At 39.9% G+C, this 24818-nt stretch overlaps 4 protein-coding genes and 1 pseudogene across 19 annotated transcripts; 3 read left to right on the top strand and 2 right to left on the bottom strand.

The window, feature by feature from the left end:
• Positions 1-21: 21 nt before the first annotated feature.
• LOC104721600 (G-type lectin S-receptor-like serine/threonine-protein kinase SD2-5 pseudogene) lies at positions 22-2854 on the top strand (annotated as a pseudogene). The gene has a single exon (XR_015571768.1). The product of XR_015571768.1 is annotated as a G-type lectin S-receptor-like serine/threonine-protein kinase SD2-5 pseudogene (transcript).
• Positions 2855-2953: 99 nt separating this feature from the next.
• On the top strand, positions 2954-5316 carry LOC104727620 (putative L-ascorbate peroxidase 6). Of its 2 annotated transcripts, none has more exons than XM_087473847.1 (10): positions 2954-3208; positions 3346-3451; positions 3550-3665; positions 3808-3858; positions 4035-4077; positions 4167-4263; positions 4359-4442; positions 4539-4660; positions 4795-4861; positions 5066-5316. In XM_087473847.1, exons 3-10 carry the CDS (start codon positions 3630-3632, stop codon positions 5166-5168), a joined length of 603 nt encoding a protein of 200 aa, XP_087329973.1. In that variant the 5' UTR covers positions 2954-3208; positions 3346-3451; positions 3550-3629; the 3' UTR covers positions 5169-5316. The 2 variants fall into 2 exon arrangements, with proteins under 2 accessions (XP_087329973.1, XP_087329972.1); XM_087473846.1 differs by having other exon boundaries at positions 2963-3208; positions 3808-3878.
• Positions 5317-7883: 2567 nt separating this feature from the next.
• On the top strand, positions 7884-11627 carry LOC104721599 (protein WVD2-like 5). Of its 14 annotated transcripts, none has more exons than XM_019233031.2 (9): positions 7884-8489; positions 9191-9403; positions 9498-9743; positions 9868-9908; positions 10092-10163; positions 10283-10382; positions 10465-10536; positions 10615-10725; positions 10821-11627. In XM_019233031.2, the coding sequence occupies exons 2-9, from the start codon at positions 9197-9199 to the stop codon at positions 11292-11294; spliced, it is 1323 nt and encodes a 440-aa protein (XP_019088576.1). In that variant the 5' UTR covers positions 7884-8489; positions 9191-9196; the 3' UTR covers positions 11295-11627. The 14 variants fall into 14 exon arrangements, with proteins under 14 accessions (XP_019088576.1, XP_010437923.1, XP_010437921.1 ...); XM_010439621.3 differs by having other exon boundaries at positions 8137-8489; positions 10286-10382; positions 10824-11627; XM_010439619.3 differs by having other exon boundaries at positions 8149-8489; positions 10824-11627.
• A 678-nt stretch (positions 11628-12305) lies between these two features.
• On the bottom strand, positions 12306-14294 carry LOC104721598 (uncharacterized). Its single transcript, XM_010439618.3, has 3 exons — positions 13748-14294; positions 13215-13390; positions 12306-12530 (listed from the first exon to the last, which is right to left on the bottom strand). Exons 1-3 carry the CDS (start codon positions 14162-14164, stop codon positions 12395-12397), a joined length of 729 nt encoding a protein of 242 aa, XP_010437920.2. The 5' UTR covers positions 14165-14294; the 3' UTR covers positions 12306-12394.
• Positions 14295-14659: 365 nt separating this feature from the next.
• Positions 14660-16449, bottom strand: LOC104721597 (uncharacterized). The gene is made up of 5 exons (XM_087476351.1): positions 16177-16449; positions 15824-16064; positions 15232-15316; positions 15031-15097; positions 14660-14949 (listed from the first exon to the last, which is right to left on the bottom strand). Exons 1-5 carry the CDS (start codon positions 16327-16329, stop codon positions 14896-14898), a joined length of 600 nt encoding a protein of 199 aa, XP_087332477.1. The 5' UTR covers positions 16330-16449; the 3' UTR covers positions 14660-14895.
• Between the last annotated feature and the right edge of the window lie 8369 nt (positions 16450-24818).

The raw sequence follows: 24818 nt of genomic DNA, 5'->3' as shown, positions 1-24818 counted from the left end.
TACTTCTTGTCGGGTTCTGTGATGAATCTTAGTATTTCACCTGCCAGGGCTTTGAGATTTGTCTTTTTGCATCTTTCTGGAATTTTCTCTTTTTTATTTCTTTCTCAGATCCATTTGACCTCATCCCCAGACATCAAAAGTTTTAATCTTTTTTTAAAAGGGTTTAATTATTGTCCATCTTCGAAGAAGACCATGAGAGGCGTCTTCTTCGTCGTCTTTGTAACGTGTCTGGTTTTCTTACCGGATCCTCTACTCGCCGGTGTAGCGTACACCGGGAGCATCACTCCAGGGTTTTCAGGATCTCAGATGAATTACATCAACAACGACGGTATCTTCCTCAATTCCAACAATTCCGACTTTGGCTTTGGTTTCGTAACTACACAAGCTTCTGTCACTCTCTTCACGCTCAGCATCATCCACAAGAGCAGCACGAAACTGATCTGGTCCGCGAACAGAGCTTCCCCTGTTTCCAATTCCGACAATCTTGTGTTCGACGACAACGGGAATGTTGTGCTGCGTAGAGAAGAAGGCGGAACTGAGGTTTGGAGACTTGACAATTCAGGCAAAAATGCTTCGAGAATGGAGCTTCGTGACTCGGGGAATCTCGTTCTTGTTTCCGTTGACGGGACTTCGATCTGGGAGAGTTTTGATCATCCCACAGATACTCTCATTACGAATCAAGCTTTTAAACAAGGCATGAAGCTCACTAGCAATCCTTCTTCCAGCAACATGACTTTTGCTCTCGAGATCAGATCAGGAGATATGGTTTTATCTGTGAATAGCTTAACCCCTCAAGCGTATTGGTCGATGGGGAATGCTAGAGAGAAGATCATAAACAAAGACGGCGTGGTGACTTCGTCGTCTCTCCTTGGGAATTCATGGCGCTTCTTTGATGAGAAACAGGTTCTGTTATGGCAGTTTATATTTACAGACAACAAAGATGATAACGCAACTTGGATCGCCGTTTTGGGAAGCAACGGTGTCATCTCTTTCTCAAATATCGGAAGCGGAGCATCTGCTGCTGATTCTTCTACCAAAATCCCGGGTGATCTTTGCGCAACACCCGAGCCTTGTGGGTCTTACTACGTCTGCTCGGGTTCTAAAGTGTGTGGATGTGCGCCAGGGTTGTCTCGGGTTCGGTCTGATTGCAAAACCGGGATCACTTCTCCCTGTAAGAAAGACAAGGATAATGCAACATTGCCTTTGCAGCTCGTAAATGCTGGGGATAGTGTAGATTACTTCGCTCTAGGGTTTGCTTCTCCGTTCTCCAAGAAAACGAGTCTTGATAGCTGTAAAGATTTCTGCAACAACAATTGCACGTGCCTTGGTCTTTTCTTCCAGAACAGTTCTGGTAACTGCTTCTTGTTTGATTGGATTGGAAGCTTTAAAAACTCTGGTAATGGAGGCTCTGGGTTTGTGTCTTACATCAAGATCGCAAGTACTGGTGCGGGAGGTGGAGATAACGGAGAAGATGGTGGGAAACATTTTCCTTATATAGTGATCATTGTCGTGGTGACGGTTTTTATCATCGCCGTTTTGATCTTTGTGGCTTTCCGGATTCATAAGAGAAAGAAGATGATTTTGGAGGCTCCTCAAGAGAGTTCAGAGGAGGACAATTTCTTGGAGAATTTATCCGGGATGCCTATCAGGTTCGCTTACAAAGATCTTCAGTCAGCCACGAATAACTTCTCGGTGAAGTTAGGTCAAGGAGGGTTTGGATCGGTTTATGAAGGTACTTTACCGGATGGTTCTCGTTTGGCCGTGAAGAAACTTGAAGGAATAGGTCAGGGGAAAAAAGAATTCAGAGCCGAGGTTAGTATAATCGGAAGCATTCATCATCTTCATTTGGTGCGGCTCAGAGGATTCTGTGCTGAAGGGGCTCATAGGCTTCTTGCGTATGAGTTCTTATCTAAAGGTTCGTTGGAGAGATGGATATTTAGGAAAAAAGATGGAGATGTTCTGTTAGATTGGGACACAAGATTTAACATCGCGCTCGGAACAGCCAAAGGTTTAGCGTATCTACACGAAGACTGTGATTCAAGGATTGTCCATTGCGATATAAAACCTGAGAACATCCTGTTAGACGATAACTTCAACGCCAAGGTATCTGATTTCGGACTTGCGAAGCTCATGACCCGCGAACAAAGCCATGTCTTCACGACAATGCGCGGGACAAGAGGTTACTTAGCTCCCGAATGGATTACAAACTACGCGATCTCAGAGAAGAGCGATGTTTACAGCTACGGAATGGTGTTGCTAGAGTTAATAGGAGGAAGAAAGAACTATGATCCATCAGAAACTTCGGAGAAATGCCATTTTCCTTCTTTTGCTTTCAAGAAGATGGAAGAAGGGAAGCTTATGGATATTGTTGATGGGAAAATGAAGAATGTTGATGTGAGTGACGAAAGGGTTCAAAGAGCGATGAAAACTGCTCTTTGGTGTATACAAGAAGACATGCAAACGAGACCGTCGATGAGCAAAGTTGTTCAAATGCTTGAAGGAGTTTTTCCGGTGGTTCAGCCACCAAGTTCTTCCACTATGGGGTCAAGGCTTTACTCAAGCTTCTTTAAGTCGATCAGTGAGGATGGCGGTGCTACTACGTCATCTGGACCATCGGATTGTAACAGTGAGAATTATCTCTCTGCCGTGAGACTCTCCGGTCCGAGATAGTAATCTTTTTTTTCTTTCTTATAGCCAGTTTTTAGAATCTTAAAATAGGTTTTTGGCTCACCATAGTGTTGTATATTGTTCTTGCGTTTAAATCTTAAAAAGATTAGTCTTCTTCTCTCTGTCTCTCAGTATTGTAATGTCCCGAGATTTTATTATACTATAGATTACCCGTCGTTTTTCTCAACTGTCATAGAACTCCTTGTCGTTTTTAAGTATTTTGTATCTTATCGAACGCGTGACGTGTCTTTTTCTCTCTCAGAGTCGATTCCTATTGGCTATATAATCTTTTGCTTACTGTACACGTGAGGGAAGGCAATAGAAACCACGTGTCACATAAAAATCAGCTGAGACTCGGTGATTCTCGTCCCACCGTTAAAGATGACGACGGCGACGACGACTGCGTCACTGTTGGAGACTTCTCTTTTACGGTGTTGCTCGTCTTCTTCTTCTTCTTTCAAATTCAAACTCGAATCTTCCGGGAAACATGTTGTGAGAAGGTTAAGAGATTGGCGTATTCGTTGCGTGTCCGATGATCCTGGTAAGACCGGATTCCCAGTATCGTTAGCCATTTCTATTATATGGAACAGAAGAGTTTTTTTTTAAAAATATATTACTAAATGTTTTAGTCTAGTTCGATTCGTGCTGAGATTGTTCTGTTTTGTGCATAATTTGTAGGTTCGCGTCCTGATTTGGTTTCCAGTAGAAGAAAAATGGTAGTCATGTTGTCAACAGTGCAGCTTCTATCTCATTTGGTTACGCCATATGGCAGCAAGGCAGCTGAGTGAGTTTGAACAAATCCTCCTTAACTTTTGTATAATTGAAGCCTGGATTTGAGAGGTCTTTTGTGCTAATTTTGCAAAGCGACTGTTTGGATTACAGCATATATCCAGTGATGCAAAACGAAATAAGAAAAGTTGTGACAAAGGGTAAGGCTGCTGGTGTGCTTCGTTTAGTGTTTCATGATGCTGGAACTTTTGAACTGGACGATAATTCAGGTAACGGATGAGTTTTTAAATGTAAACAGTTGTTTGTTAGATTACAATTAGATATGGAATCTGTGTAAAAGAGAGATACTGCAATCCACTAAGTTAAGATCTATTGTGTCTTGATTCTTCTTGGTTATGACTTTAATTGCAGGTGGCATCAACGGGTCTATTGCATATGAACTTGAGAGACCTGAAAACACAGGTTTGAAGAAATCCTTAAAGGCACTAAATCCCTCTCTATTAATCTGTTAGCGTGAGCATATAAACATGTAATTTCGCATCTATGTAACTGCCTTTTTATTGCTCTTATATCATAAGTTTGTCAAATATGTTACATTCGAATAACTAATCTTCTTGATAGATGAATTCTTTTGTTAGGTTCTAGCAAAAGCGAAGGTTAATGTTGATGAGATACAACCAGGTATTTACTATTTGAACTATGCAGTATACTAAAGACATGTTTCCTGTCATGCGCCTTGGTGCTAATGTTTACAATCTCTCTTATCTCAGTGTCTTGGGCGGATATGATCTCTGTCGCTGGATCTGAAGCAGTTTCAATATGTGGCGGCCCAACAATTCCAGTACTTTTGGGAAGACTTGATTCAACGTATAAGCACAACATAAATGGTTTTTGTCCTCGTTCGATAGATCTCTGGTCACTGTTTCTATCTTTCCAACAGGGAGATTGTTTCATGTTAACAGGCAACCTGATCCAGAAGGCAAGCTACCTCCAGAAACCCTCAGTGCCTCGGGTTTAAAAGAATGCTTCAAAAGAAAAGGATTTTCGTGAGTCCTTACACAAAGATAGCTGTGGGTTGTTATAACATATTTTTGTATCAACGTTTTGTAACTCGACGTCAATGATTTTGTGTGCCATTGCAGGACTCAGGAGCTTGTTGCTTTATCTGGGGCACATACAATAGGGAGTAAAGGCTTTGGAGATCCGACAGGGTTTGACAATGCATACTACAAAATCCTTCTTGAAAAACCATGGACATCAACTTGTAAGTCTCATGACAAAGTTCTTAAGTTCTTTTACTCATACAATATAAGTTTTCAACCATTCCTCCCTATGTTCTAAAGATTGATTGTAAGACTACGATTATGTATTTACATAGTTTTCTTCTTATGAGTGCAGCCAAAATGACGAGCATGGTTGGCCTCCCTTCGGATCATGCCTTAGTGGACGATGATGAGTGCTTAAGGTCTCAGTTTTCTGAGAGTTCTTACCTTATCATTCAATTATCTAATTTTCTTAAGTGCCATTTAAAGTAGAGTAGAGTAATGTGCTGAACACTTGGACTATAGGCTCATGGATAAAACTGGAATCTGTTGAACACTGTTCTTATCATTTGAGCGATCTGGAAAACTATTAAACTGATATAGATTCGTGGTTTGATGATGCACAGGTGGGTGAAACGATATGCAGAAGATCAAGACAAATTCTTCGAAGACTTCACCAATGCTTATGTCAAACTAGTTAATTCTGGGGCCAAATGGAAGAAGTTATGATATGTATTTTTTTGTTAGCTCATAAGTGTTTCAAACATGCCTGAATAATTTGGGTAATAACGCTTATTTGCTAGTAAGTATAAAGTTTCTCTGCTTACTACTACAAAACTAAACATCCAATATATAGTACTCAAAAATTTTACACTAACTTGGTGTTTGATTTGAATTCCATTAACCACTTTACAAAACGAAAAAAACCAATGACGTTTTCAGTCTTGTGCGTTTACAAACGTAGCAGTTTCGACGTATGTGGTGGATTAAAGCAATTATTACTAAGTTAGTTCGAGTAGATTCTACTAGTTATGTTTCGTTCATAAACACAAAACCAATGAATGAATAGATATAGTATGTACGAATCGTCATAGGTAGATGTAGTTCTTATAGGAATATGCCGTTTCTATGTCAAAAGGGATACTAAACATAACATGTGTGTTTTGTATAACAACTAATTTTTTTTTGGCTACTAGTCATTATCATTTATCATATAAAATACAATGAGATCAAAGGGTAGTACAATCGCATTCAATTGGATAAGATAAAACTGATATTATGGATGGTAAAGCGAATCTTCCAACAACGATACACACCGACCAACATAAAATCAAAATTTAGAATAAAAACTGCCCACAGATAGCAACCATACTTCACCAAGTTTTTTGAACATCCAAGTCTCAAGGTGGTGTGACTATTGTCATACCATGTCACATAAGAGGATATGCCTAAATTAGTATAAGAATATGCGAAAGTAATGGCTAAATACTAATACTTAAATAAATATGTATATAGATAATATTTTCATCAATTTTTCTTGTAATAATAAAAACATTAATCAAAATATATATATTTTTCTAAAAAATGTTACTAATTAGTCATTTAAATATATTATATGAAAATGATAAAAGATACACATTATGAAATTAGGATTAGATAGAGACAGAGTAGAGATGATGGAGTGAGAAAGATTTGAGAAGCAGCTAGAAAGGAAAGGTGTCACTGTTGTACTTGAATCTTACCCTAATCACTGGACCAACTTGTCTCTTAATAAAAGTGGTTTTGGTGTCTAATCACTTTGCTTACTCTCTAATCACTCTCTCTCTCTCTCTCACCACCTCAGTGTTAATCAGCATAATTATACTTTAAGTTGTCACCACTTCTCTACTAAAGAAAATAGTTATTTCAGTTATTATAAACAAATTCAATAGAAAACGCATCAAACTCAACTAGTTGGGAAAATGGTAGGACACTTGTTTCCCCTAAAATGCTTAGTATTAATATTAAGAAGTTCTTATACATACACACATGTATTATGGTTCACACATTACCGAAGCTAAGTAGTCTATATATTTGTAATAGTGTCACCACTAGGTCAGAGACAAAAAAAACTATGCATGTGTGAGGAGTTGTCGAGGATGTAACGACGAGAGAAAGTTGTTACGCAACTATGTCTATATGAATTGTTTATAAAAAATCTCACTAAGTTTGAGGTAGAACCCACCAATTTTTGATGATGCAAATAAAAACTTTTAAAACTAATTAGCAACGTGAGCTATATAGCATACTGAAACAACATTCAACTTTTCACTAAGCTAAACAAACATGTTTTTGCTAAGGTAACCAAAAAAAGCTACAAATTGAAATATTAAGAAGCGTGTTCTTGGTATCGCATCTAGACGAGATGTAACACTTTTATTCTACGCAAAAGCTCATTTCCAGTATTCTCAAATCCAACTATATATGCAAATATTGAAGTCTAAAATCAACGAAGAAATCGATTTTGAGATGAGATTCCGGAGAAACACTTTCTAAGTAGGCGGATTAGTTAACGTTGTTAGTTGGGTACTACTAATAAACTATTTACTTTCTTTGTAGTCAACGAAATTAAGTATAGTTAACTTTAATTTGATTTAATTCTTTTGGCCTACCGCTAGCTTTTTGGTGTGTACATGTGGGTGCATGTATTTAAATAAGTAACACTTGCATATTTTATATTTATACTTTGTTCAAAAAAAAAAAGAAGCATATATTATATTTATAAAATGGGAAATGCGTACTTGTTTATTAGTTTACTCACTAGTCACTATACGTATATATATTCCAACTTTGAAATATTGTAGATTTTATTAGATGTACCATTACTGATCTTCTATATCAGAAAGATATTATTTATAAAATCTTAATTAAGGTTTTTTTAAAATCTACAATTCTCACACACACACGCGCACGTTTTCAAATTTAAGCACAAGTTATATGATGATGATGATACATAGCAAATTAGCAATAAGTAGAACAAACCACTAGACTACAAAACATGGGTAGAATTTTTGAAGTATTATATGTGTTAGCTTTAGAAAACATGATCATAATATTATAATTAAGGTCGTTAGTTTATGTAGACAAATAACAAATAATGAAGATTCCGTGAGCTGGCCTCTAAATATATGGGAGATTAAAGGGTGTTAAATTAAAGTAGATGAATAAAAGGTCCCATGTAAGAAGAAGAGTAAAAGTATATGTGCATAACTAATGACGAAAAGTTTATACCACCGTTTTTTTGATTAAGAAAATGAGAAGGTCATGTCTCTCTCACTCTCACTCTCACACATCTTTGTATTTTAAAATCAAAACATAAAAGCAATCTAAACCATATCTTAAACCCCCCTAATTCCGGGGTTTCATTTTTATAAATCTGGACTTGGTTCCCACTTTAATGTATCTTTTTTTTTTTTTTTGCCAACCACTTATGTCTTTTTTGTTCTTTTAATCCAAAGTTTTTCATTTGTTTTTTTTTTTGTTTAAAATGTCTTTTAATTATAAGAGTTTGATTGAAGTAAAAAAAAAAAAAATTCTGCTTTTAAAACTCCCCCACAAACACACGATTAAAAAAAAAACACGGTTAGAATTTTAAAAAGATAACCGTAATTTTAATGTAATGACGTGGTACTTATTAGACTTAGAATAAATAGCCGCTGTAATAAATATTAAAACCGTTTTGTCATTTTCCTTTTCTCTTCAAAAAAAAAAAAATCTCTCTCTCTATCTATTTTTTTTTTTTTTTTTTAAATTAAACAAAGAGAGAGAGAGAGAGTCACAGAAGAATCAAAACTTGTGTGTGTGTGTTGTAGTAGACCGAGAATCCCATCCTTCACAAACCCCAAAACCAACCCCAACCAAGGAAAAAAAAAAAAAAAATAGAGAGTCTAAGAGCAAATCGGAATCTCAGAACTATTGTGAGACCTCATCTCTCTTCATCATCTTCTTCTACTCTCATCCCTTCGATTTTTTGCTTCAATGGATGTTTGATTTGCTCTGGGACTGCGTTTGGTGAGCAAGATTTGCGTCTTTCATTTTTTAGTGTTCTTAATTTTTTTTTTCCCTTCTTTCTTCTTTGTGTTTGGTTGCTGTGTAAACTAATGGCGGATGTTCTTACGAATCTGAGCAACTTATTTTGACTTTTGTCTGTTTTCATTTCATTGTTTTGAGTGTCGGTAGATCGAAACTAGAACTCTCTTATTACCAGAGTGAGCTCTCTCACTACCACGAGATTTAGTTTCTGTTTTGTTCTGGTTTAGATTTGCTTCTATATCCAGATTAGGTTTGCGTTTCTTGGATTTGTTTCTCTTAGATCGATCCATCAATCACAAATTAGGTTTTTTTTTTGGGTGTGTGGAGATATTTGCGCTCGTTGATGCTGTGGTGAATGTTGATTACTTGATTTGAAAAAACTGACTTCTAGGGATTCATATTCATGTATACAATACTATCGTGAAGTAGCTTATGTTTATAATGTAGCTTGAATCTTTGTTACTGACAATGTTGATTACTATGTTACTCACTTCATTAACCCTATCCCCTATATATGTGATGTGGTTAAAGTGAATGCCTTTTTTTAGGTATACTTACCAATGCGGATTAAATGTTTCAGTTTTTTTATCAACTTCTCTGCTCAGTTAACTTGAAATTAGTTTGGTGTGCTCATACCTTTTTATGTCTCTTGCCATTTTTTTGTTTTGGTTGTTTTGTAGTTTACTATGGACCCTGAAAGTATCATGGCTGCTGCTGATGGGACTGACTCTACTCTTGCTAATGGTGGTTTGGTTACCGAAACTGTCTGTATTAAAGAGAATGGGGTTGCGTCTGACGAAACTGTTGATACTACTAGTTCAGAATGTCAGAATCAGGATTCCGGAAACATTTCCACTTTGGATGCAATTGAACACCTCAAAGAGGTAGCTGAGGTTTGTATCTTCCGGATGGTGAATCTACTAGCCTGTCATATTAACCACTTGTAAGTTGTAATTAACATATGTGTTTTCTCTTTTTGTTTGGTAGAGCACACAAGTTGAAAATGTAGATGATTCAAAGTGTATGAAAAGCGATAAGGCTCAACGGAAGCCAAAGCATGATAAACTCTCTGGTGCTAAGAATGTATCATCGGTTCACATCAAAAAGAACAAAGAGGGCAAAACTGCAGGTGTTAAAGTGGCAGCATCAAATGGTTCTGTTGCTCCTATTGCAAGGCCAACAGAGCCTCTTAAGAGCAAATCATTCAATGGTAGAGAGGCTCAAGTCTCAAAGGTAATCATCCCTCACTTTTTACATCTAGGTTTCTTTGCTTTGGCTTAGGCATACGTGTGTGTGTGATCTTCTTTCTTGCTAATCCGCTGATGATTGTTTCTGATTTCTTCGTTTTCCCTATCAGCAAGGGAAGCATGACTCTACACCTGCTGAAACCGCCGCCCGGTATTGAGTCCTCATTTTTGAATTCAGAGTTTCTTTCCATATTGGTCCTCTCATGTGTTCACTGCTAAACCCAAAACATTTTGCCAATAATGGCATCCAGATCTTGGTGCTAAGTCTTTTCATTTCTTTTTTAGTCCCTAATCAATGATTGAAACTGGAAATTTCTTTCCCTTTTTGATACAGGGACAAGGTGAAACCAAAGCCTCAAAAGAAACAAGCCCATGAGACATCTGAAGATGATACTCAATCTTCTAAGTATTACCTTTACCTTTATATTTACCAGCTCTTCTTTTCTTATGGAAAGTCGGGGCCTTTCTGCATTTGCCTCTCATTTTTATCAGTTATGCTGATTATATGACTTGATGGTTTCTTAGTAGTCCGAAAGCAGACGATGGAAAACCTCGTAAAGTTGGTGCACTTCCAAATTATGGGTTCAGTTTCAAATGCGACCAACGAGCTGAAAAGAGAAGAGAGGTTCACATTTTGCTTCATTATTCTTATCCTCTCTCCAGAATATAATTACAAATAATCATATTTCTGCTTTCATATGGTGCAGTTCTATGTCAAGCTTGAAGAGAAGACTCATGCAAAAGAAGAGGAGATTAATAACATGCAAGCCAAGTCCAAGGTTGTCTCCTAGATCCTGTTCTTTGTCACAGAGTTTAGATTCCCGGCATACTCAACAAAATCCTTGGTTTTCTCGCAGGAAACACAAGAAGCTGAGCTTAGGATGCTAAGGAAGAGCTTGAACTTCAAAGCCACACCCATGCCTAGCTTTTATCAAGAACCTCAGCCGCCTAAAACAGAGTTAAAGAAGGTACTTCTCCTCTCTGCTCAAGCTCAACCAGGATCTCAATTTTTACTGAAGTACTAATACTCACATTTCATGTGAAACTGTTGTTAATGTCCAAGAAGATACCACCAACGAGAGCCAAATCTCCAAAACTTGGGAGAAAGAAGACTGCTTCTGGAGCGGATTGTGAAGAAACTCAAACTCCTCGCATTGGTAGGCTAAGCCTAGATGAGAGAGCTTCTAAAGATAACTCAGCTGCTAAGGGAATTATGCCAACAGTTGAGCTCAAGAAACAACCAGTGCGTAAGTCACTTCCAAGATTGCCATCTCAGAAAACAGCTCTTCCCGATGGAAAACCCGCCCCAGCAAAAGCTGCCACAACCTCAGCGAAGGTGAAACCTGAGAAAAAGAAAGTTGAAAAAGATGCGGAAACCGTAAACCAGTCTTCACATCCTGTAGAAGAGGAAGCACAAGTGACTGTATCATCCAATGCTGATGCAGAAGATTCACATGAGATTGTATCTCCAAGGATGAATGAAGACAGAGCCGACAAGTCCATTGAGGTATCTGAAGCGGTTACTGTTGAGCATTGAAAACTCTGCGGTACGATCATTACTCTATCAAGACTCATCATATCTCTTTGCACTAATTAAGGAGGACAAAGGAGAAAAAGAAACCGTATTATATTTATATAAATATATCTTCAGCCTAAACTTATATGAGAAGAGATGGGTAAAGGAGTGAAAAAGAATCATATAGGTTTGGTCCTAAAGGTTGCTGCTTTTATATATTCCTATGTTTGATGGTAATGTTTTTAATCTTTTTAAGTTGTTTTTTTGATGTCAAGATCTTCTTTTCTTTTTTTCTTTCTTTTTGATGCTTTGATTACTAAAAGGTGAATATTCAGGAGATTCTGCGTTTCGTTCTGTCTGTGTATTCTTTCTTTATCTTCTTCTTTTTCTCATTTTTGTTATTATTGGCTTATGTGCAATTTCTTTTGTTATAATTGATTCTACTCTTTGGCTCTTTTCCAAATTTTGTGGCGATCCATCAGAGTAATTAGTAAACAAGATATTGTAGGAGATGGATTTTGGGATTTCGACAAGAAACTAAACAAATGTACGTGAAGATAATGTTGCAAAGAGGGTCGAATTACTAGTTATTGTGGTTTGCGGTAATTACTATGTTATCGTGAAAATTGCTTTTCAATCTTGTCAGATTGAAAAAAGTGTAAAGCATTCTATCTTGATGTTTTCTCCTTTACCGTCGTAAGCTAAACTTTTATTGGCATATGAACCCAAAAAGTTTTATTTTTGTCTGCAGATAACCCATTAGCCAAATAGTTTTATTTTGCAAATTGCAACTGTCAAGAAAGACACAAAAAGCAATGGTGCTAACGACAGTTGAGCGTGACATCTCTCGCAACCATTGATCAATAATTGATTCTCTCAAAAGTCTCATTTCCACACCTTTATGGCTCTAAGCATAAGGACACAAACCACTTTAATTATCTTTGGAATCTCACAATTAATTTGCCACAATAATACACAGCTCTCTGGACTTTTGATATCTGGTTCGTCTTTTCCTACACATTAGCATCAGTCTTACTTCAAAGTGCAAAAGATATTTTCATGATTAAACCGGACTTTTGAGTTTTTATTGTATTACACCGGTTTAACATCAGCACACAGAGTCAAGACACAACTGATACAGATGGGTTGTTATAGGTAGAGAAAGCATTCTCATGTTTACTTTCTTCCTTTTCCCCTTCTTCTTCTTCTTCTTCTTCAGCATCCCATAGAAACCGAGCATACGATGCAAGAACATGACTGCAGTAAACACCAATCATAAAGTATCACATTTTTATATCTACGGCACCATCTATCAAGAATGATGTATTGTATCATTTAGTGCTACACCACATATAAATTGTAGATGCAGAGACCAATCGCTTCTTCAAAGGATGGATATAGAGGAAATAATATATATATATATATATATATATATATATTTTTTTTTTGTTAAAAAAAAGAGTAAATCTCCAGATCTATGGAGGGTCCGAGACTAATCTCTTTGGGGAGAGAGTATCCCACGGGTAGGGTCCCCCAAATATGCAAATGGGCCGTAAGCAATGAGCCCATACCCATGTGGCCAAAAGGATAAAGCTGAGTAATTCTGCACTTGGAGAGAATCGATTCCTGGCCTAGACCAACAGGGCGACTCTTCCACCAAGGCTAGAACCACTAGCCCACCACCTCGTGGTTAGAAGAAATAATATTTGATCCACAAAAAAGTATTCAGTCTCTTTCAATGAAACCCATTCCCATGAAATAATCTAACAATTCTACAAAACATGGTATGAAGTTATGAACTTACATCATGGAGACTGCTGAGATTTTACGAAAGCCCAAATCCAAACTCAACTCATAGTTTCCGGATATCGATCATCAGGTTCTATGCTCTAAAGCAGATATCTGGACGATAAATAAGGTTTCTAGCTACGTTAAACTTACCAGTCATCCGGAGAAGATTGAACAGCTTGATCAAAGTAAGAGTGAGCACGAACACCGTCTCCATGATTTTGCCATATCAAATCTCCATACATAGACAGCATCTCTCCATCTCTTCCATTCTCAGACAACATAGCTCTCTCACAATACTCCTCTGCTTTCCTCCCATCACCTTTCACCTGCACAAATCAAGACATGTCACATGTTAACTTTAATCTAATAGCATCTCCTCAATCAGCACTTCTTTCTCCCAAACCGTTAAAATTTACGTTTGCTAAATGCTAATACATGAATTAGTAGATTCAACCAATCAAAAGCTCAATATCAAGAACCTAGTGTCGACTTCAATAATTGCAATAATACGTACTTTGTTTTTAACTTGTCTATATAGTCCATAGATAGATAGCGCATCATCACGTGTTTTCTTTTTCTTTTTTTTTGGGGGTCAAATTACAGTAAATAAAAGTTTCCAAAATTAGCAAGTACATTAAAAACACAATCTGAAATAACAGAGGAGATTAAACAACAACACAAACCTCTTTGAGGAAACGAGCGTAGTTAGAGAGAAGAAGAGTGTCTCCGGGATAACGCTGGATCATATCTTCGTAATAACTATCTACTCCCCCACTTCCACTTCCGCCGCCACCTCCGGCACCGTCTCCGCCTCTAGGACCACCAAATCCACCGTTGGAACCTCCCTGAGGGAGCAGCCGGGATCCTTCTAAAACCTTATACGATGCCGTTTCTTCGTGATATACGCTGATCGTTTTTTCTCTGGAGCTCTCCGGCGAATGAATCTTGTAGAGGTTTCCATCTGAAGAAGCTCTCGTAATCGACTTGGCAACACGAGGAGAATCAGAGACGAGTCGAGCCGTCGTTATAACCCGTGGAACAGACGGTTTCTGGGCGGCGCGTAGGTTAAGGTCAAGTGATGAAGCGCTTCTCATTATCATATTTTGTTAGTTGGGGGAATAATATTTTCAGTGGAGGGAGAGAGAAGAGAGATGAACAGATATTTAGACTGCAAAAATATCATCATGGAGTTGACGTTCTTGTCAGCACCCCTTCCGATTACTTAGTATTATGGAAATGATCCCCAAACTTTCAACATTTACAATCAAACCCCACTTACTTACACATTACATAGGGACCCCCGGATTATCGAATCGAATACCCAAGGAAATTAATTTAAATTTTGATTGGACACGAATAAACGTACGTAACAGGAAACAAAGAATTTGATTCTGTCCCACAAATAAATAACTTTTTCGATTCTTGAACTGGTTTCCACGGTCATGACACCAAGCCAAGGGACAAGGATTAGATATATATCGAATAATCTTTGCTGCAATTTGAAGACGAAGATTTCACGATGATGAATCCACCATGACCACATAAAATAACGGAATAATTATGAAAGCTTTACTCAACATAATACCACGACTTAATAGTTTAGTAAGTGTTCAATTCGTAAAATTATCGACTTTTACGTTAGTACGTAATATGCATACATTCGCAGAATTATTGAGTTAAACATTCATAATGTATTTTATTTAAAAATTTAACCCTCTCTCCAATGAATATTTTTACTAACTACACTAAAACCTTAGGTTTTATAATAAAAAAAGACACACACATAGAACTTGACAAAAGCTATTAAATTGTGCTTATTTGCTGGAACGTGTCATATGTATAAGCCTTCTTCCTCCCAAACATCAACAAGGAAATGCACCATGTCCTGTTACATATATATTATAGCATCATTAATTTAAAGAAAACTTTCTTAGAAACATGACATATATACTATAAGTCAGATCACCTTTAGAGGTATTGGTCGAGGAAAAAGTTTGTTTGTGCTCAATAAGCTATCATAGGTCGAGTTCCAGCTGGAAAATCATTAGAAAGTATGAATTAAAAAGTACGAGTTTCATCTGAATATTGAAAAATTTCAATAAACCACTCCTGTATACACACATAGAAAATAATTGATTCAATATTCGTAATTGTTTGTGGTTATCACCTTATTGCAGGTTCTGGAACTCGGCATTGTTGTCTGGTTCTGCATTCACGCCATTGTTGTCTCGTTTCGTTCCACAAAATGAGTCCTTTAATGCAAGGAAATGATAATAAGTAGTTTTTTTTTTTTTTTTTTGGTGTATTGAATAAGATTTGTTTCTATAAAAATAACTTAAAAAGCAAAGTATCAAACTCTACTTATGATCAAGGATAAATCGAACGTAAAAATCGTTTTGTATTATGTTTGTGGTCTTATATGCATATGAAACTCTTATAACACACGCAGCCAAATTCCACGTTGATTGTTTTGCGTTCAGTATAATTTTTTTCTGTCAAATAAACTACACCTTAACTTTAGTATAATTATTTTATAATAAACTACACCTTTTAGTATAGTTTGTTGTTAATTGTAAATGTAAATGCTAAACAATGGAAATGAAATACTTTATACAATTAGGGAAAGAATTTTTAAAAAATTATATGAAGCTTTTTAGGGATTTTTTTTCATTTAAACATGAACACAAAAACACATAGGTTTTTAGCATTTAAAACATCCAAGGCTTTAGTAGAACACCAAAGATACATCCAAGAGTTACCATGGTTTACAAATTTGGTAGAGTTGCGTGTGCTGCACTGGGGATCAAAAGGCGGGTTTGATGATTGGGACCGGACCGGGATATTGTGGTCTATATCACATGTACTTGTGCTCCAGAAATCGTCCGATGAATCACCATCTTTCTTCACAACCTTACCTTGGATTTTGAGTCCCTTTGATGGTTCATCGACTTCCACAACTAAAGGCCTTTTTCCCTTCCAGCATGTGAAACAGTTTATGCTCTGATCATTAAATATACATAAAGATTAACCTTTCGATCATCTTTTGATATACATGTTCTAATATGTTTGATCTACGCGGAAAGAAATCAATATGGTTGTCCGGGTGGCTCACATTGGCGAGAGTTTTGCATTTTGATCTTAGAGACTCCATGAGCCAAAAAGGGAGAGCTTGGAAGTAAGCTGCCAGGAATTGGAAGAAAACGCAACAATGCTTCTTACTAAATTGTGTTTGTGTTTTTATCAAGAACGAAGAACAAGAACACATAGCTAGCTAGCTAATACAAAGGTCAAAAGGGACCAAAGCACGGTGAACATGAAAGACAACTCGAAATCGGGAGAGAGAATTAAGGAAACTCGAAAAAGATTATAAGCATGGAAGTACCGTAATGCCTCATATGACAAGCAAACACACTTAAGCGCGTACAAAAAGATTTCATAGGTTAGAACTTACATGCAAGTAAGGCATAATTACATTTCTTAAGTTCAGTACAAAGTACGTCTCTGGCCTTAAGCATTTACATTCACATGATATCGATTTAATAGAATATTCTTAGAAAAAAAAAAAATCAAACAAACAAGTAAAAGTTCATACACAATACACCTTCCAAAAAAGGGTGTTTTTTACATCCTCGATCCCTTATTATTTTGATTTTATAATTCTTTCTCTTCTTCAGGTTTGTTTCCTATCGTACGTAGTTGTAATAGTTTACAAAACAAACCGTGTCATATCTTTTTTTTGGGGCAAACAAATCGTGTCTTTTTTTTTTCACTGAAAATATATTGATAATATTGATAAGCTTGTTTTCAACAAAACAACTAAGATACATACGCTCAAAAGAGGGAAGCCAAAGCCGGCGGACGACATAATGTCCCCAGAAACAACAGCCGGAAGAAGAAGAGATTTCCCCGGAAACTAAACCCCAAACAAGGGAAGCGATATAAGCTAGAAATACAACTCAGAACTTTTAAACTCAATTCGAAAGAGCACATAACCTTACACCAATAACAAAAGCAAAAAGACTTTTAACTGAAATGAGATAGATACCAAGAAAGCAAAGCGTCGCCCTCTTCTTTACAAGAAACCAGTGAATGAGATTTATCATAGATGCCCCAGGCCAAACAAAAGATAACATCTACCTCTTCCTATCATAATGAGAGCCAATCTCTCCAAACCAAGACCTCTAAACCCGACAAGCAAGACCCATAATTGGAGAACAACTACGCTTGACTTTCGGATACGACGACGACGACATCAACGCCAAAGAACGCCTAAATAAGAAGCCTTCCAAAAAGCTAGCAGACCTAAACAGGACTCAAAAGCAGAGACAAGGAAAGAAGTCTAACCCCACGATTCACACCATTCTCAAAGGCGAGAACGACAACACGAGCCGGCTAACACCCACAAAGACCCACCGCAACCAACACTAAGAAGAGAGACCACCTGCAACTAAGGAGACTATACCCAATTTCAGAACAATTTGCCTTTCTCTTGGAACGGGAACAAGCCTAAAAAGAACCGATGGCTAAATCAAAGGGATAAGGAGAGCGGAAAGACAAAGGCTGGACTGACCAGAGCCCAAATCCAACCTCTATCGGCGCGGCATAGAAGCGATTGCAAACACCAGGGAACCAGATCTAGATCGGGGAGCTAAATGGCGATATGACGATTTACACCGAAGATCCATCAGGTCCAACCTCCATTCTCTTCACGAGAACCACCCAAACAAAATTCTGTCCCCTCGACCGCTCCACACAAACTCAAAACCACTACTTGACAGAGAACTACGGAACCCCAATCGAAAGCCAAAAGAACTGTAAACCAAAGGCAAAGCTAAAGATAGACTAAGGAACCCTCTCACGGTAGAGGCGAGGAGCGCCAACCACCGGAGAGGGCGAAGGTAGATCTGAAGACTGTTGACGGCTAGGGCGAACTCGGTTGTCGAGAGAGGAAATATGTTTTTAATTGTGGAAAAATGGAATCGTGTCATATCTTAAACTTAAGTTTAATGATACATGATAGATAGCCAAAAAAAATTGAAAAAAATAAACTATGACATATTGTAAAGATGAGACCTATTGAATTAGAATTTTAAAAGATTCTGTTTTTTTACTAAAATCTTCTGTTATTCAGTTTGTGATTTTAAAATCACTATCCAAATCCAGTGTTATTGAATTTGGAATGTTCTTAAAATCAGTCAAAGTAACTTAGAATATTTTGTTATTCAATTACACATTTATACAAATCTTATAAAATTCAGTGTTATTCAAATTTGACACAATTTTTTTGTAAAAATGTTTAACATCAATTTTAAAAGATTTTGGATAGTTTCTTAGTTGAAAACTAGTGAGAAATATGAACGAAACAATCTCACCTCTATAGGTGTTATTCTGAAGGATTTCAAAAAAAAAATTAAAAATACAAGTTCTCAAGAAAAAAAAAAGGCATCGTCTTCCTTTGCTCTTTCTCTTTCAGAAGGTCCAGATTTGAGAAACGAATTGATATCCAGATTTTTTTTTTTGATACTCTGCTTCATGTTCGAAAATTAATAAATAGATATCAAACTAATTTTTCTTCTATAAGAAAAGCTTCAGAAGGTCTAGAAACCAAGAACAAGGCTGACGATGGCGAATGCGCCAGTGAGCTTTGCGGCACCACTAGTAGGAGCTACGGCTGGACCGTCGAACTCAGATGGCGAAGGAGCTGGAGAGAAAGCAGAGTTACGAGGAGTGACGGCAACTAGACGTAGCTTCTGACCCTTTTGACAGTGACCCTCTGTTCCACTGATGAAGTAAACCGGACCGGATTGGTCTAGCTTCACCTTTGTGTTCCCGTCTGTGTAGCTGGCTTTAGGGCTTGTGGTGTTGCACTTCTCGTAAGCTTCTTGTGTCACTTGGAAAACAGAGTCTTTACCGGCTTCGTACTTGAAAACAATAAAGTCTCCAACTTTGAAGCGAGCTTTTTGAGCCCATTCGTTGAAAGAGAAAGAAGCTGAAGGAGGGATCTTCCAGTCACTTGTGTTTTAAAAGGCGAGGCCTAGGCGCGCCTAGGCTCAAGGAGAGGGTAGGCTCAAGGTTAAGCGCCTCTAGTAGCTGAAGCGAGGCTATAACCCAAAGGCGGTCGCTCCTTGACGACCTTGACGTGAAGCTCGCTCGGTAGCGTTTTGCACCTACTGAAAAAAAAGGTAACAATTGTTAAAAGTTGATAATATTTTCCTTATACTGTTCCGAAATATATGCATACATGATTTGATTGCTAAAAAGTGAAAATCCTATTAGACATCGTGCATATAAACTCCTACTCCTCACGTCTCCAGCCTCTTCTCACATTTCCAGCCTTTCTGATGTTGAGTATGATGATGAGGAGAATGATGAGATGAATTTTTAGAGTTTTAAGCTTAAAACTTTGTTTGGATTAGCTTTTTCTCAGTTCTCAGTTCTCAGTTTTACTATTATTGGATTGTCTTTTTCTCTATGTTTCAAATGATCCATATTTTAGACTAACAAGACACAAATTGTGGTAAACGAAGTATTATTGGACTCACCGTACGCTTTGTGGTGTTGTCTCGCCTCAGGTAGCAAAGGCGCGGAGCGATCATCGCCTAGGCTCAAGGCGCAATCAAGACCTTTGTAGCCTCACCTCGCCTCTCGCCATTTAAAACACAGCCAGTCACCGGCTTTTCCACCGACGGTAAAAAGCTTCAGTAGAAAGAAATGCACAGGAATATGGTAACTAGAAGAGAAAAAGAAGAAGCCATTGATTGTAAATTATACTCTCTCTGTACTGAGATTTAAAAAAAAAACAAAAGTATTAGTGTGTATGTTTGAGTGAGTTGGAGATGATTTCAGTTCTGAATCAATTGTGTCTTTTTATTGAAAAAACTCTTGTTCTACGTTTTTCAATGAGTATTCTTTCAATATATTGACTTCATCATAAGATTTAACTGATACGTTGGTCCCTCTTCAAAGCCAAGAGATTGTAAAACAGAACACAAGGTATTTGATTGGTAGTTGAGACTACCTATTTTTGGTTTTTCTCATTGGTTAAATAGACAAACGAATACAAGGAAGCAAATAACTGAAACAGAAAGTGGAGTTACTAACTCCTACAAAACAGGAAATAGAAAGTGGAGAATGTGATCCTTCGATCAAGGAAGACCACGTCCCTTATTTGCGAAACTGAAACAAAGAAGCAGCAAGACTACGTCAATCCAAGTACTTGCTGTTAGGCTTACGTGTCCGACTTGATCGTCTAGCTGGCGCCCCCTCATCCTCACTCTGCTTCTTACTTTGAAACCTATCAATACTCCTGCCCTCTAACAGAACTTTGTCCTCAAGGTTCATCGAAAAATCTGGAAAACTTGCGGGGAGCTGAGTAGCGTCTTCCCACGTCGCCTCTTCAATAGGTAGCTGATGCCAACGAATCAACACCTCGGGTTTGCGCTTTGCCCCAATCTGAATCATGTGGACAGAGAGAACTTCCGCCGGCTCCAAATGAAAGACGCCATTGTCACGAAGTGGAGGAAGTTCCACCGCCACTGGATCATCTTCCCCTACCCGCTTCTTCAATAAGGAAACATGAAACACAGGGTGAATCCGAGAACCCTCCGGCAGCTTCAAGCGGTAAGCGACCATACCAATGCGTTGCTCCACCTGAAAAGGACCAAAATAGCGATTGGCGAGCTTTTGGAAAGAACGGCGGAGCACAGACTGTTGGCGATAAGGTTGCAGACGCAGAAAGACCCAGTCTCCGACTTGAAATTCAACATCGCGACGTTTGCGGTTGGCCGACTGTCTCATACGGTTATTGGCAGCCTCCAAATGTCGTTTCAGCTCACCCAAAACCTCACCTCTCTCTCGCATCTGAACATCAATCTCAGCAAAGGAGGAAGAGCCGAGTTCATACCGTGGCAGCTGTGGTGGTGGGCGGCCGTAGAGAGTTTCGAACGGTGTCATACCAGTGGAAGAGTGGTAGGACGTGTTGTACCAGTACTCTGCCCAAGGAAGTAGGCCACTCCATTGCGTCGGATGGTGCTGAACAAAGCAACGCAGGAACTGCTCAATACACCGGTTAACCACCTCTGTTTGTCCATCTGTTTGAGGGTGGTAAGCGGTGGACATGCGCAGCTTGGTGCCCGACATCTTCCAGAACTCCTTCCAGAAGTTACTCAAGAAAACCGGATCCCGATCACTGAGAATTGAGCGTGGAATGCCGTGGAGTTTGATGATGTTGGCGACAAATTTTGTGGCTACACTCGCAGCTGTATAAGGATGAGTCAAGCGAATCAAATGAGCAGACTTACTTAACCTGTCAACGACCACCAAGATAGACGTGAACTTGTTGGAAGTTGGCAACCCATCCACAAAGTCCATAGAAACATCCTCCCAGACTTGGCACGGTATCGGCAAGGGTTGGAGAAGACCAGCGGGTGACATTGTCTGAGACTTAGCACGCTGGCAAGTGTCGCCCCTGCTCACATACTCCATGATCGTCTTGTGCATACCCGGCCAATAAAACTGGCGAGAGAGACGCTTAAACGTGCGGAGCACGCCAGAGTGGCCCCCTTGTGGTGTATCATGATGCTCATGGAGGAGTTGGCCAATAAGCGGCGATGTGGGTGGAATAACCACTCGGTTATTGTAGCACAACAACCCTTCACGCCAACTGTATGGCTGACCAGGCTTGTTGGTGTTTGTTGCCCCAATACGAACCAAGTACGGGTCTGTTTTGGCCAATTCATGCAGAGTCTCCCAGATAGACGCATACGGACCGAGATGGCATGTAGCGTGGGACTCTCCGGTAGACGAGACAAGGCATCAGCCGCCGCGTTGGTTTTGCCTGGACGGTACACTATCTCGTAATCGTACCCCACCAATTTGCCCATCCACTTCTGCTGTTCTGGTGTGAGGATTCGTTGCTCCAACATGTAACGAAGACTTCGCTGATCTGTTTGGATTGTAAAGCGTCGACCCAATAGGTATGGCCGCCACAACCGGATTGCGATGAGGATAGCCAACATCTCCCTAGCGTATGTGGACCATGCCTTCTTTGACACGCCCAGTGACCTGCTCATGAAGGCAATAGGTTGATCGTTTTGAGACAGAACCACACCAATACCTTCACCAGAGGCGTCTGTTTGTATCACGAAGGGTTGAGTAAAGTCAGGCAGTGCGAGGGTTGGTGTCGTCGTCATTGCTGTTTTGAGCTTCAGGAAAGCATCCTCTGCTTCCGACCCCCAAGTGAACTGTCCCTTGCGCAGGAGATTGGTAAGTGGCCTTGCAATGAGACCATAGTCTCGCACATATTTGCGATAGTAGCCGGTGAGGCCCAAAAATCCACGCAGCTCCGTCACCGTGGTGGGAACTGGCTACTCTAACATCACTTGCACCTTGGACTGATCCACCTTGACTCCTGTAGTGGAGATGATATGACCCAAGTACTCCAGCTCCCGCCTACCGAAATCACATTTTTTAAACTTCACCGACAAGCCATGGTGTTGGAGGAGACTGAAAACCTCACGGACATGTTGAAGGTGCGACGTCCATGTCGGGCTATAAACGAGGATGTCGTCAAAAAAACCCAACACCGTCTTGCGCATCAAGGGACGAAAGATCTCGTTCATCAGTGCTTGGAACGTAGATGGTGCGTTGCATAGACCAAAAGGCATGACGAGGTACTCGTAATGACCGTTGTGTGTGCGGAATGCCGTCTTGTGGACGTCAGAAGGGTGCATTCGCACCTGGTGATACCCCGCGGTGAGGTCAAGCTTTGTAAAAAATGCCGCTCCGTGCAGTTCGTCGAGCATGTCCTCAACAGTTGGAATGGGGAAGCGGTCTTTTATGGTAGCTGCGTTGAGTGCCCGGTAGTCTGTGCAAAAACGCCACGACCCATCCTTTTTCTTGACCAGCAGAACCGGCGATGAGAACGGACTGCAACTTTGACGAATGATTCCAGATGTGAGCATCTCCGAGACTTGCTTCTCAATCTCCTCCTTCTGAAAATAAGCATAACGATACGGCCGGACATTGACTGGGTCGGTACCTTCTTTGAGTGGAATCCGATGTTCGATCGCACGTCGTGGTGGTAATCCATCAGGTGTGTGAAATAGTGCATCAAACTCTTGTATGAGAGCTTGCATCTCTGGTTCGACCGGTAGCAGCGTCGGATTAATGTCAGAAAGACAGATCGCGAACAGGGTTTGGCCTTGGCGAGCTTCTTTGACGACGTTATTAGAATCAGTGGCGTGGATCGATATGTGTTGGAGCCCACTCAAAGTGTGAGTCCGTCCGGCCCACTCGATTTGTATGGTACGGGCCTTCCAGTCACAAACTGTTGGGCCTAGACTTTCAAGCCATTTAACTCCCAAGACTAGATCAAGGCCCACCAATGGCACTGCGTGCAAGGTCACCGTGAATGCCGCCTCGCCGATCTGAACCAGCACCTCATCGAACTTGCCAGCACACGTCAATGGTTCCCCGTTAGCCACACGAACTCGAAACGATGGTGTCGGTGTAAACTGCAATCGGAGCCGTTGTGCCGCTTTTAGGCTGATGAAATTATGGGTCGAGTCACTGTCGACCAAGGCGAGCAGGTGGTGTTTGCCGATGTCTGCTCGAAGACGAATGGTTGTCGGCGCATCCCAGCCGGTTAAGGCGTGTAGTGTGATCTCCGGGGACTGGTCGACCTCCTCCGTGGTCTCAACCGCGACATCTTCCCCATCGGCTTCACTCTCCATGATGAACAGTTGCGGTTGCTTGCATTTGTGCCCCGGGAAAAATTTATCATCGCAGCTAAAGCACAATCCCAAACTGCGCTTTTTCTTCAGCTCCTCCCAGCTTAATTTTCGTGGCGGCGTAGGCTTAGAGCTCTCCCCCCGCGGATGACTCACCGTATACGCCGGTGGTGGTGCCATGATGCGAGGGTTGTTCCACCGTTTTTCTTGTTGTAACTGGTTGTCTCTCAATCTCGCATAGTTGATGACCTCCATCAAGGTCTTTGGCTTGAAGATCCTTATGCCGCTCGAAATGGATTGGTGTAACCCCCCATAAACGCTCCCACCAAAGCCTTCTCCGTCCAGCCCTCCACCTTGTTCTGCAACCGCTCAAACTCCCGTAGCTCCACCTCAAACTGCTCCCATGGCATCTGTCCAGAGGCCCAAATCGAGTCCATAGCTCCACCTCAAACTGCTCCCATGGCATCTGTCGATCGGGTAAACCAATGGCTTTTGATTTTGCCTGCCACCAGAGGTTCGCTTCCTCCGTCAAGTGGTACGACGCAAAGCTCACCCGTTGCTCCCGGGGCATGTCATGATAGGCAAAATACTGTTTCGCCTTGCTCACCCATTCCGCTGGGTCAACGCCGTTGAATCTCGGAAACTCCAGCTTCACACCCCTTTGTTGTGTGGGTACGATGGCAAGATTTTGTTGGTCTCCGTACGGCGGGGTAGCTTCGGCTTGACGGTTTTTGACAGACCCCGATCCTCCTCCTTGAGTATGCATCATCGTCTTCATAACATCCAACATTCGGTCAAACGATTCCTCCATGGACTGATGTAGAGACTTCTCATGAGCCGAAACTTGTCATCGATTCCAGTGTTGATCGCGCGTATATCCTCCTTAACTGAACCAATGTTTGTTTCAATAGTGTCGATCCTCTCCTTCTCCTTGGCCATTGACTCGTCCCTGGTTGGTGGAGTCAATTCCAATCTACGTCGTGAATTTTTAGTTGTTCTTGCAATGGTGAAATGGTGAATCAAA

The sequence above is a fragment of the Camelina sativa genome, chromosome 11 (assembly GCF_030686135.1).
Source record: "Camelina sativa cultivar CO46 ecotype springtype chromosome 11, ASM3068613v1".
NCBI lineage: Eukaryota > Viridiplantae > Streptophyta > Magnoliopsida > Brassicales > Brassicaceae > Camelina > Camelina sativa.
Note: the sequence above shows the minus strand (reverse complement) of the source record. Positions and strands in the feature narration are given on the sequence as shown.

What these genes read in the sequence shown, in the direction of transcription:
- LOC104727620 (XM_087473846.1), top strand. Translation starts at nt 3,049, where the DNA reads ATGACGACGGCGACGACGACTGCGTCACTGTTGGAGACTTCTCTTTTA. An exon ending in TTCAAAAGAAAAGGATTTTC is followed by an intron (nt 4,443 to 4,538) that starts GTGAGTCCTTAC and finishes GTGCCATTGCAG; the next exon opens with GACTCAGGAGCTTGTTGCTT. An exon ending in GACGATGATGAGTGCTTAAG is followed by an intron (nt 4,862 to 5,065) that starts GTCTCAGTTTTC and finishes GATGATGCACAG; the next exon opens with GTGGGTGAAACGATATGCAG.
- LOC104721599 (XM_019233031.2), top strand. Translation starts at nt 9,197, where the DNA reads ATGGACCCTGAAAGTATCATGGCTGCTGCTGATGGGACTGACTCTACT. An exon ending in ACCTCAAAGAGGTAGCTGAG is followed by an intron (nt 9,404 to 9,497) that starts GTTTGTATCTTC and finishes TTTGTTTGGTAG; the next exon opens with AGCACACAAGTTGAAAATGT. An exon ending in GAGAGGCTCAAGTCTCAAAG is followed by an intron (nt 9,744 to 9,867) that starts GTAATCATCCCT and finishes TTTCCCTATCAG; the next exon opens with CAAGGGAAGCATGACTCTAC.
- LOC104721598 (XM_010439618.3), bottom strand. Translation starts at nt 14,164, where the DNA reads ATGATAATGAGAAGCGCTTCATCACTTGACCTTAACCTACGCGCCGCC. An exon ending in ACGCTCGTTTCCTCAAAGAG is followed by an intron (nt 13,391 to 13,747) that starts GTTTGTGTTGTT and finishes TGATTTGTGCAG; the next exon opens with GTGAAAGGTGATGGGAGGAA. An exon ending in CAATCTTCTCCGGATGACTG is followed by an intron (nt 12,531 to 13,214) that starts GTAAGTTTAACG and finishes TGTTTACTGCAG; the next exon opens with TCATGTTCTTGCATCGTATG.
- LOC104721597 (XM_087476351.1), bottom strand. Translation starts at nt 16,329, where the DNA reads ATGTGTTCTTGTTCTTCGTTCTTGATAAAAACACAAACACAATTTAGT. An exon ending in AATGCAAAACTCTCGCCAAT is followed by an intron (nt 16,065 to 16,176) that starts GTGAGCCACCCG and finishes TTTAATGATCAG; the next exon opens with AGCATAAACTGTTTCACATG. An exon ending in TACCAAATTTGTAAACCATG is followed by an intron (nt 15,317 to 15,823) that starts GTAACTCTTGGA and finishes CTTGCATTAAAG; the next exon opens with GACTCATTTTGTGGAACGAA.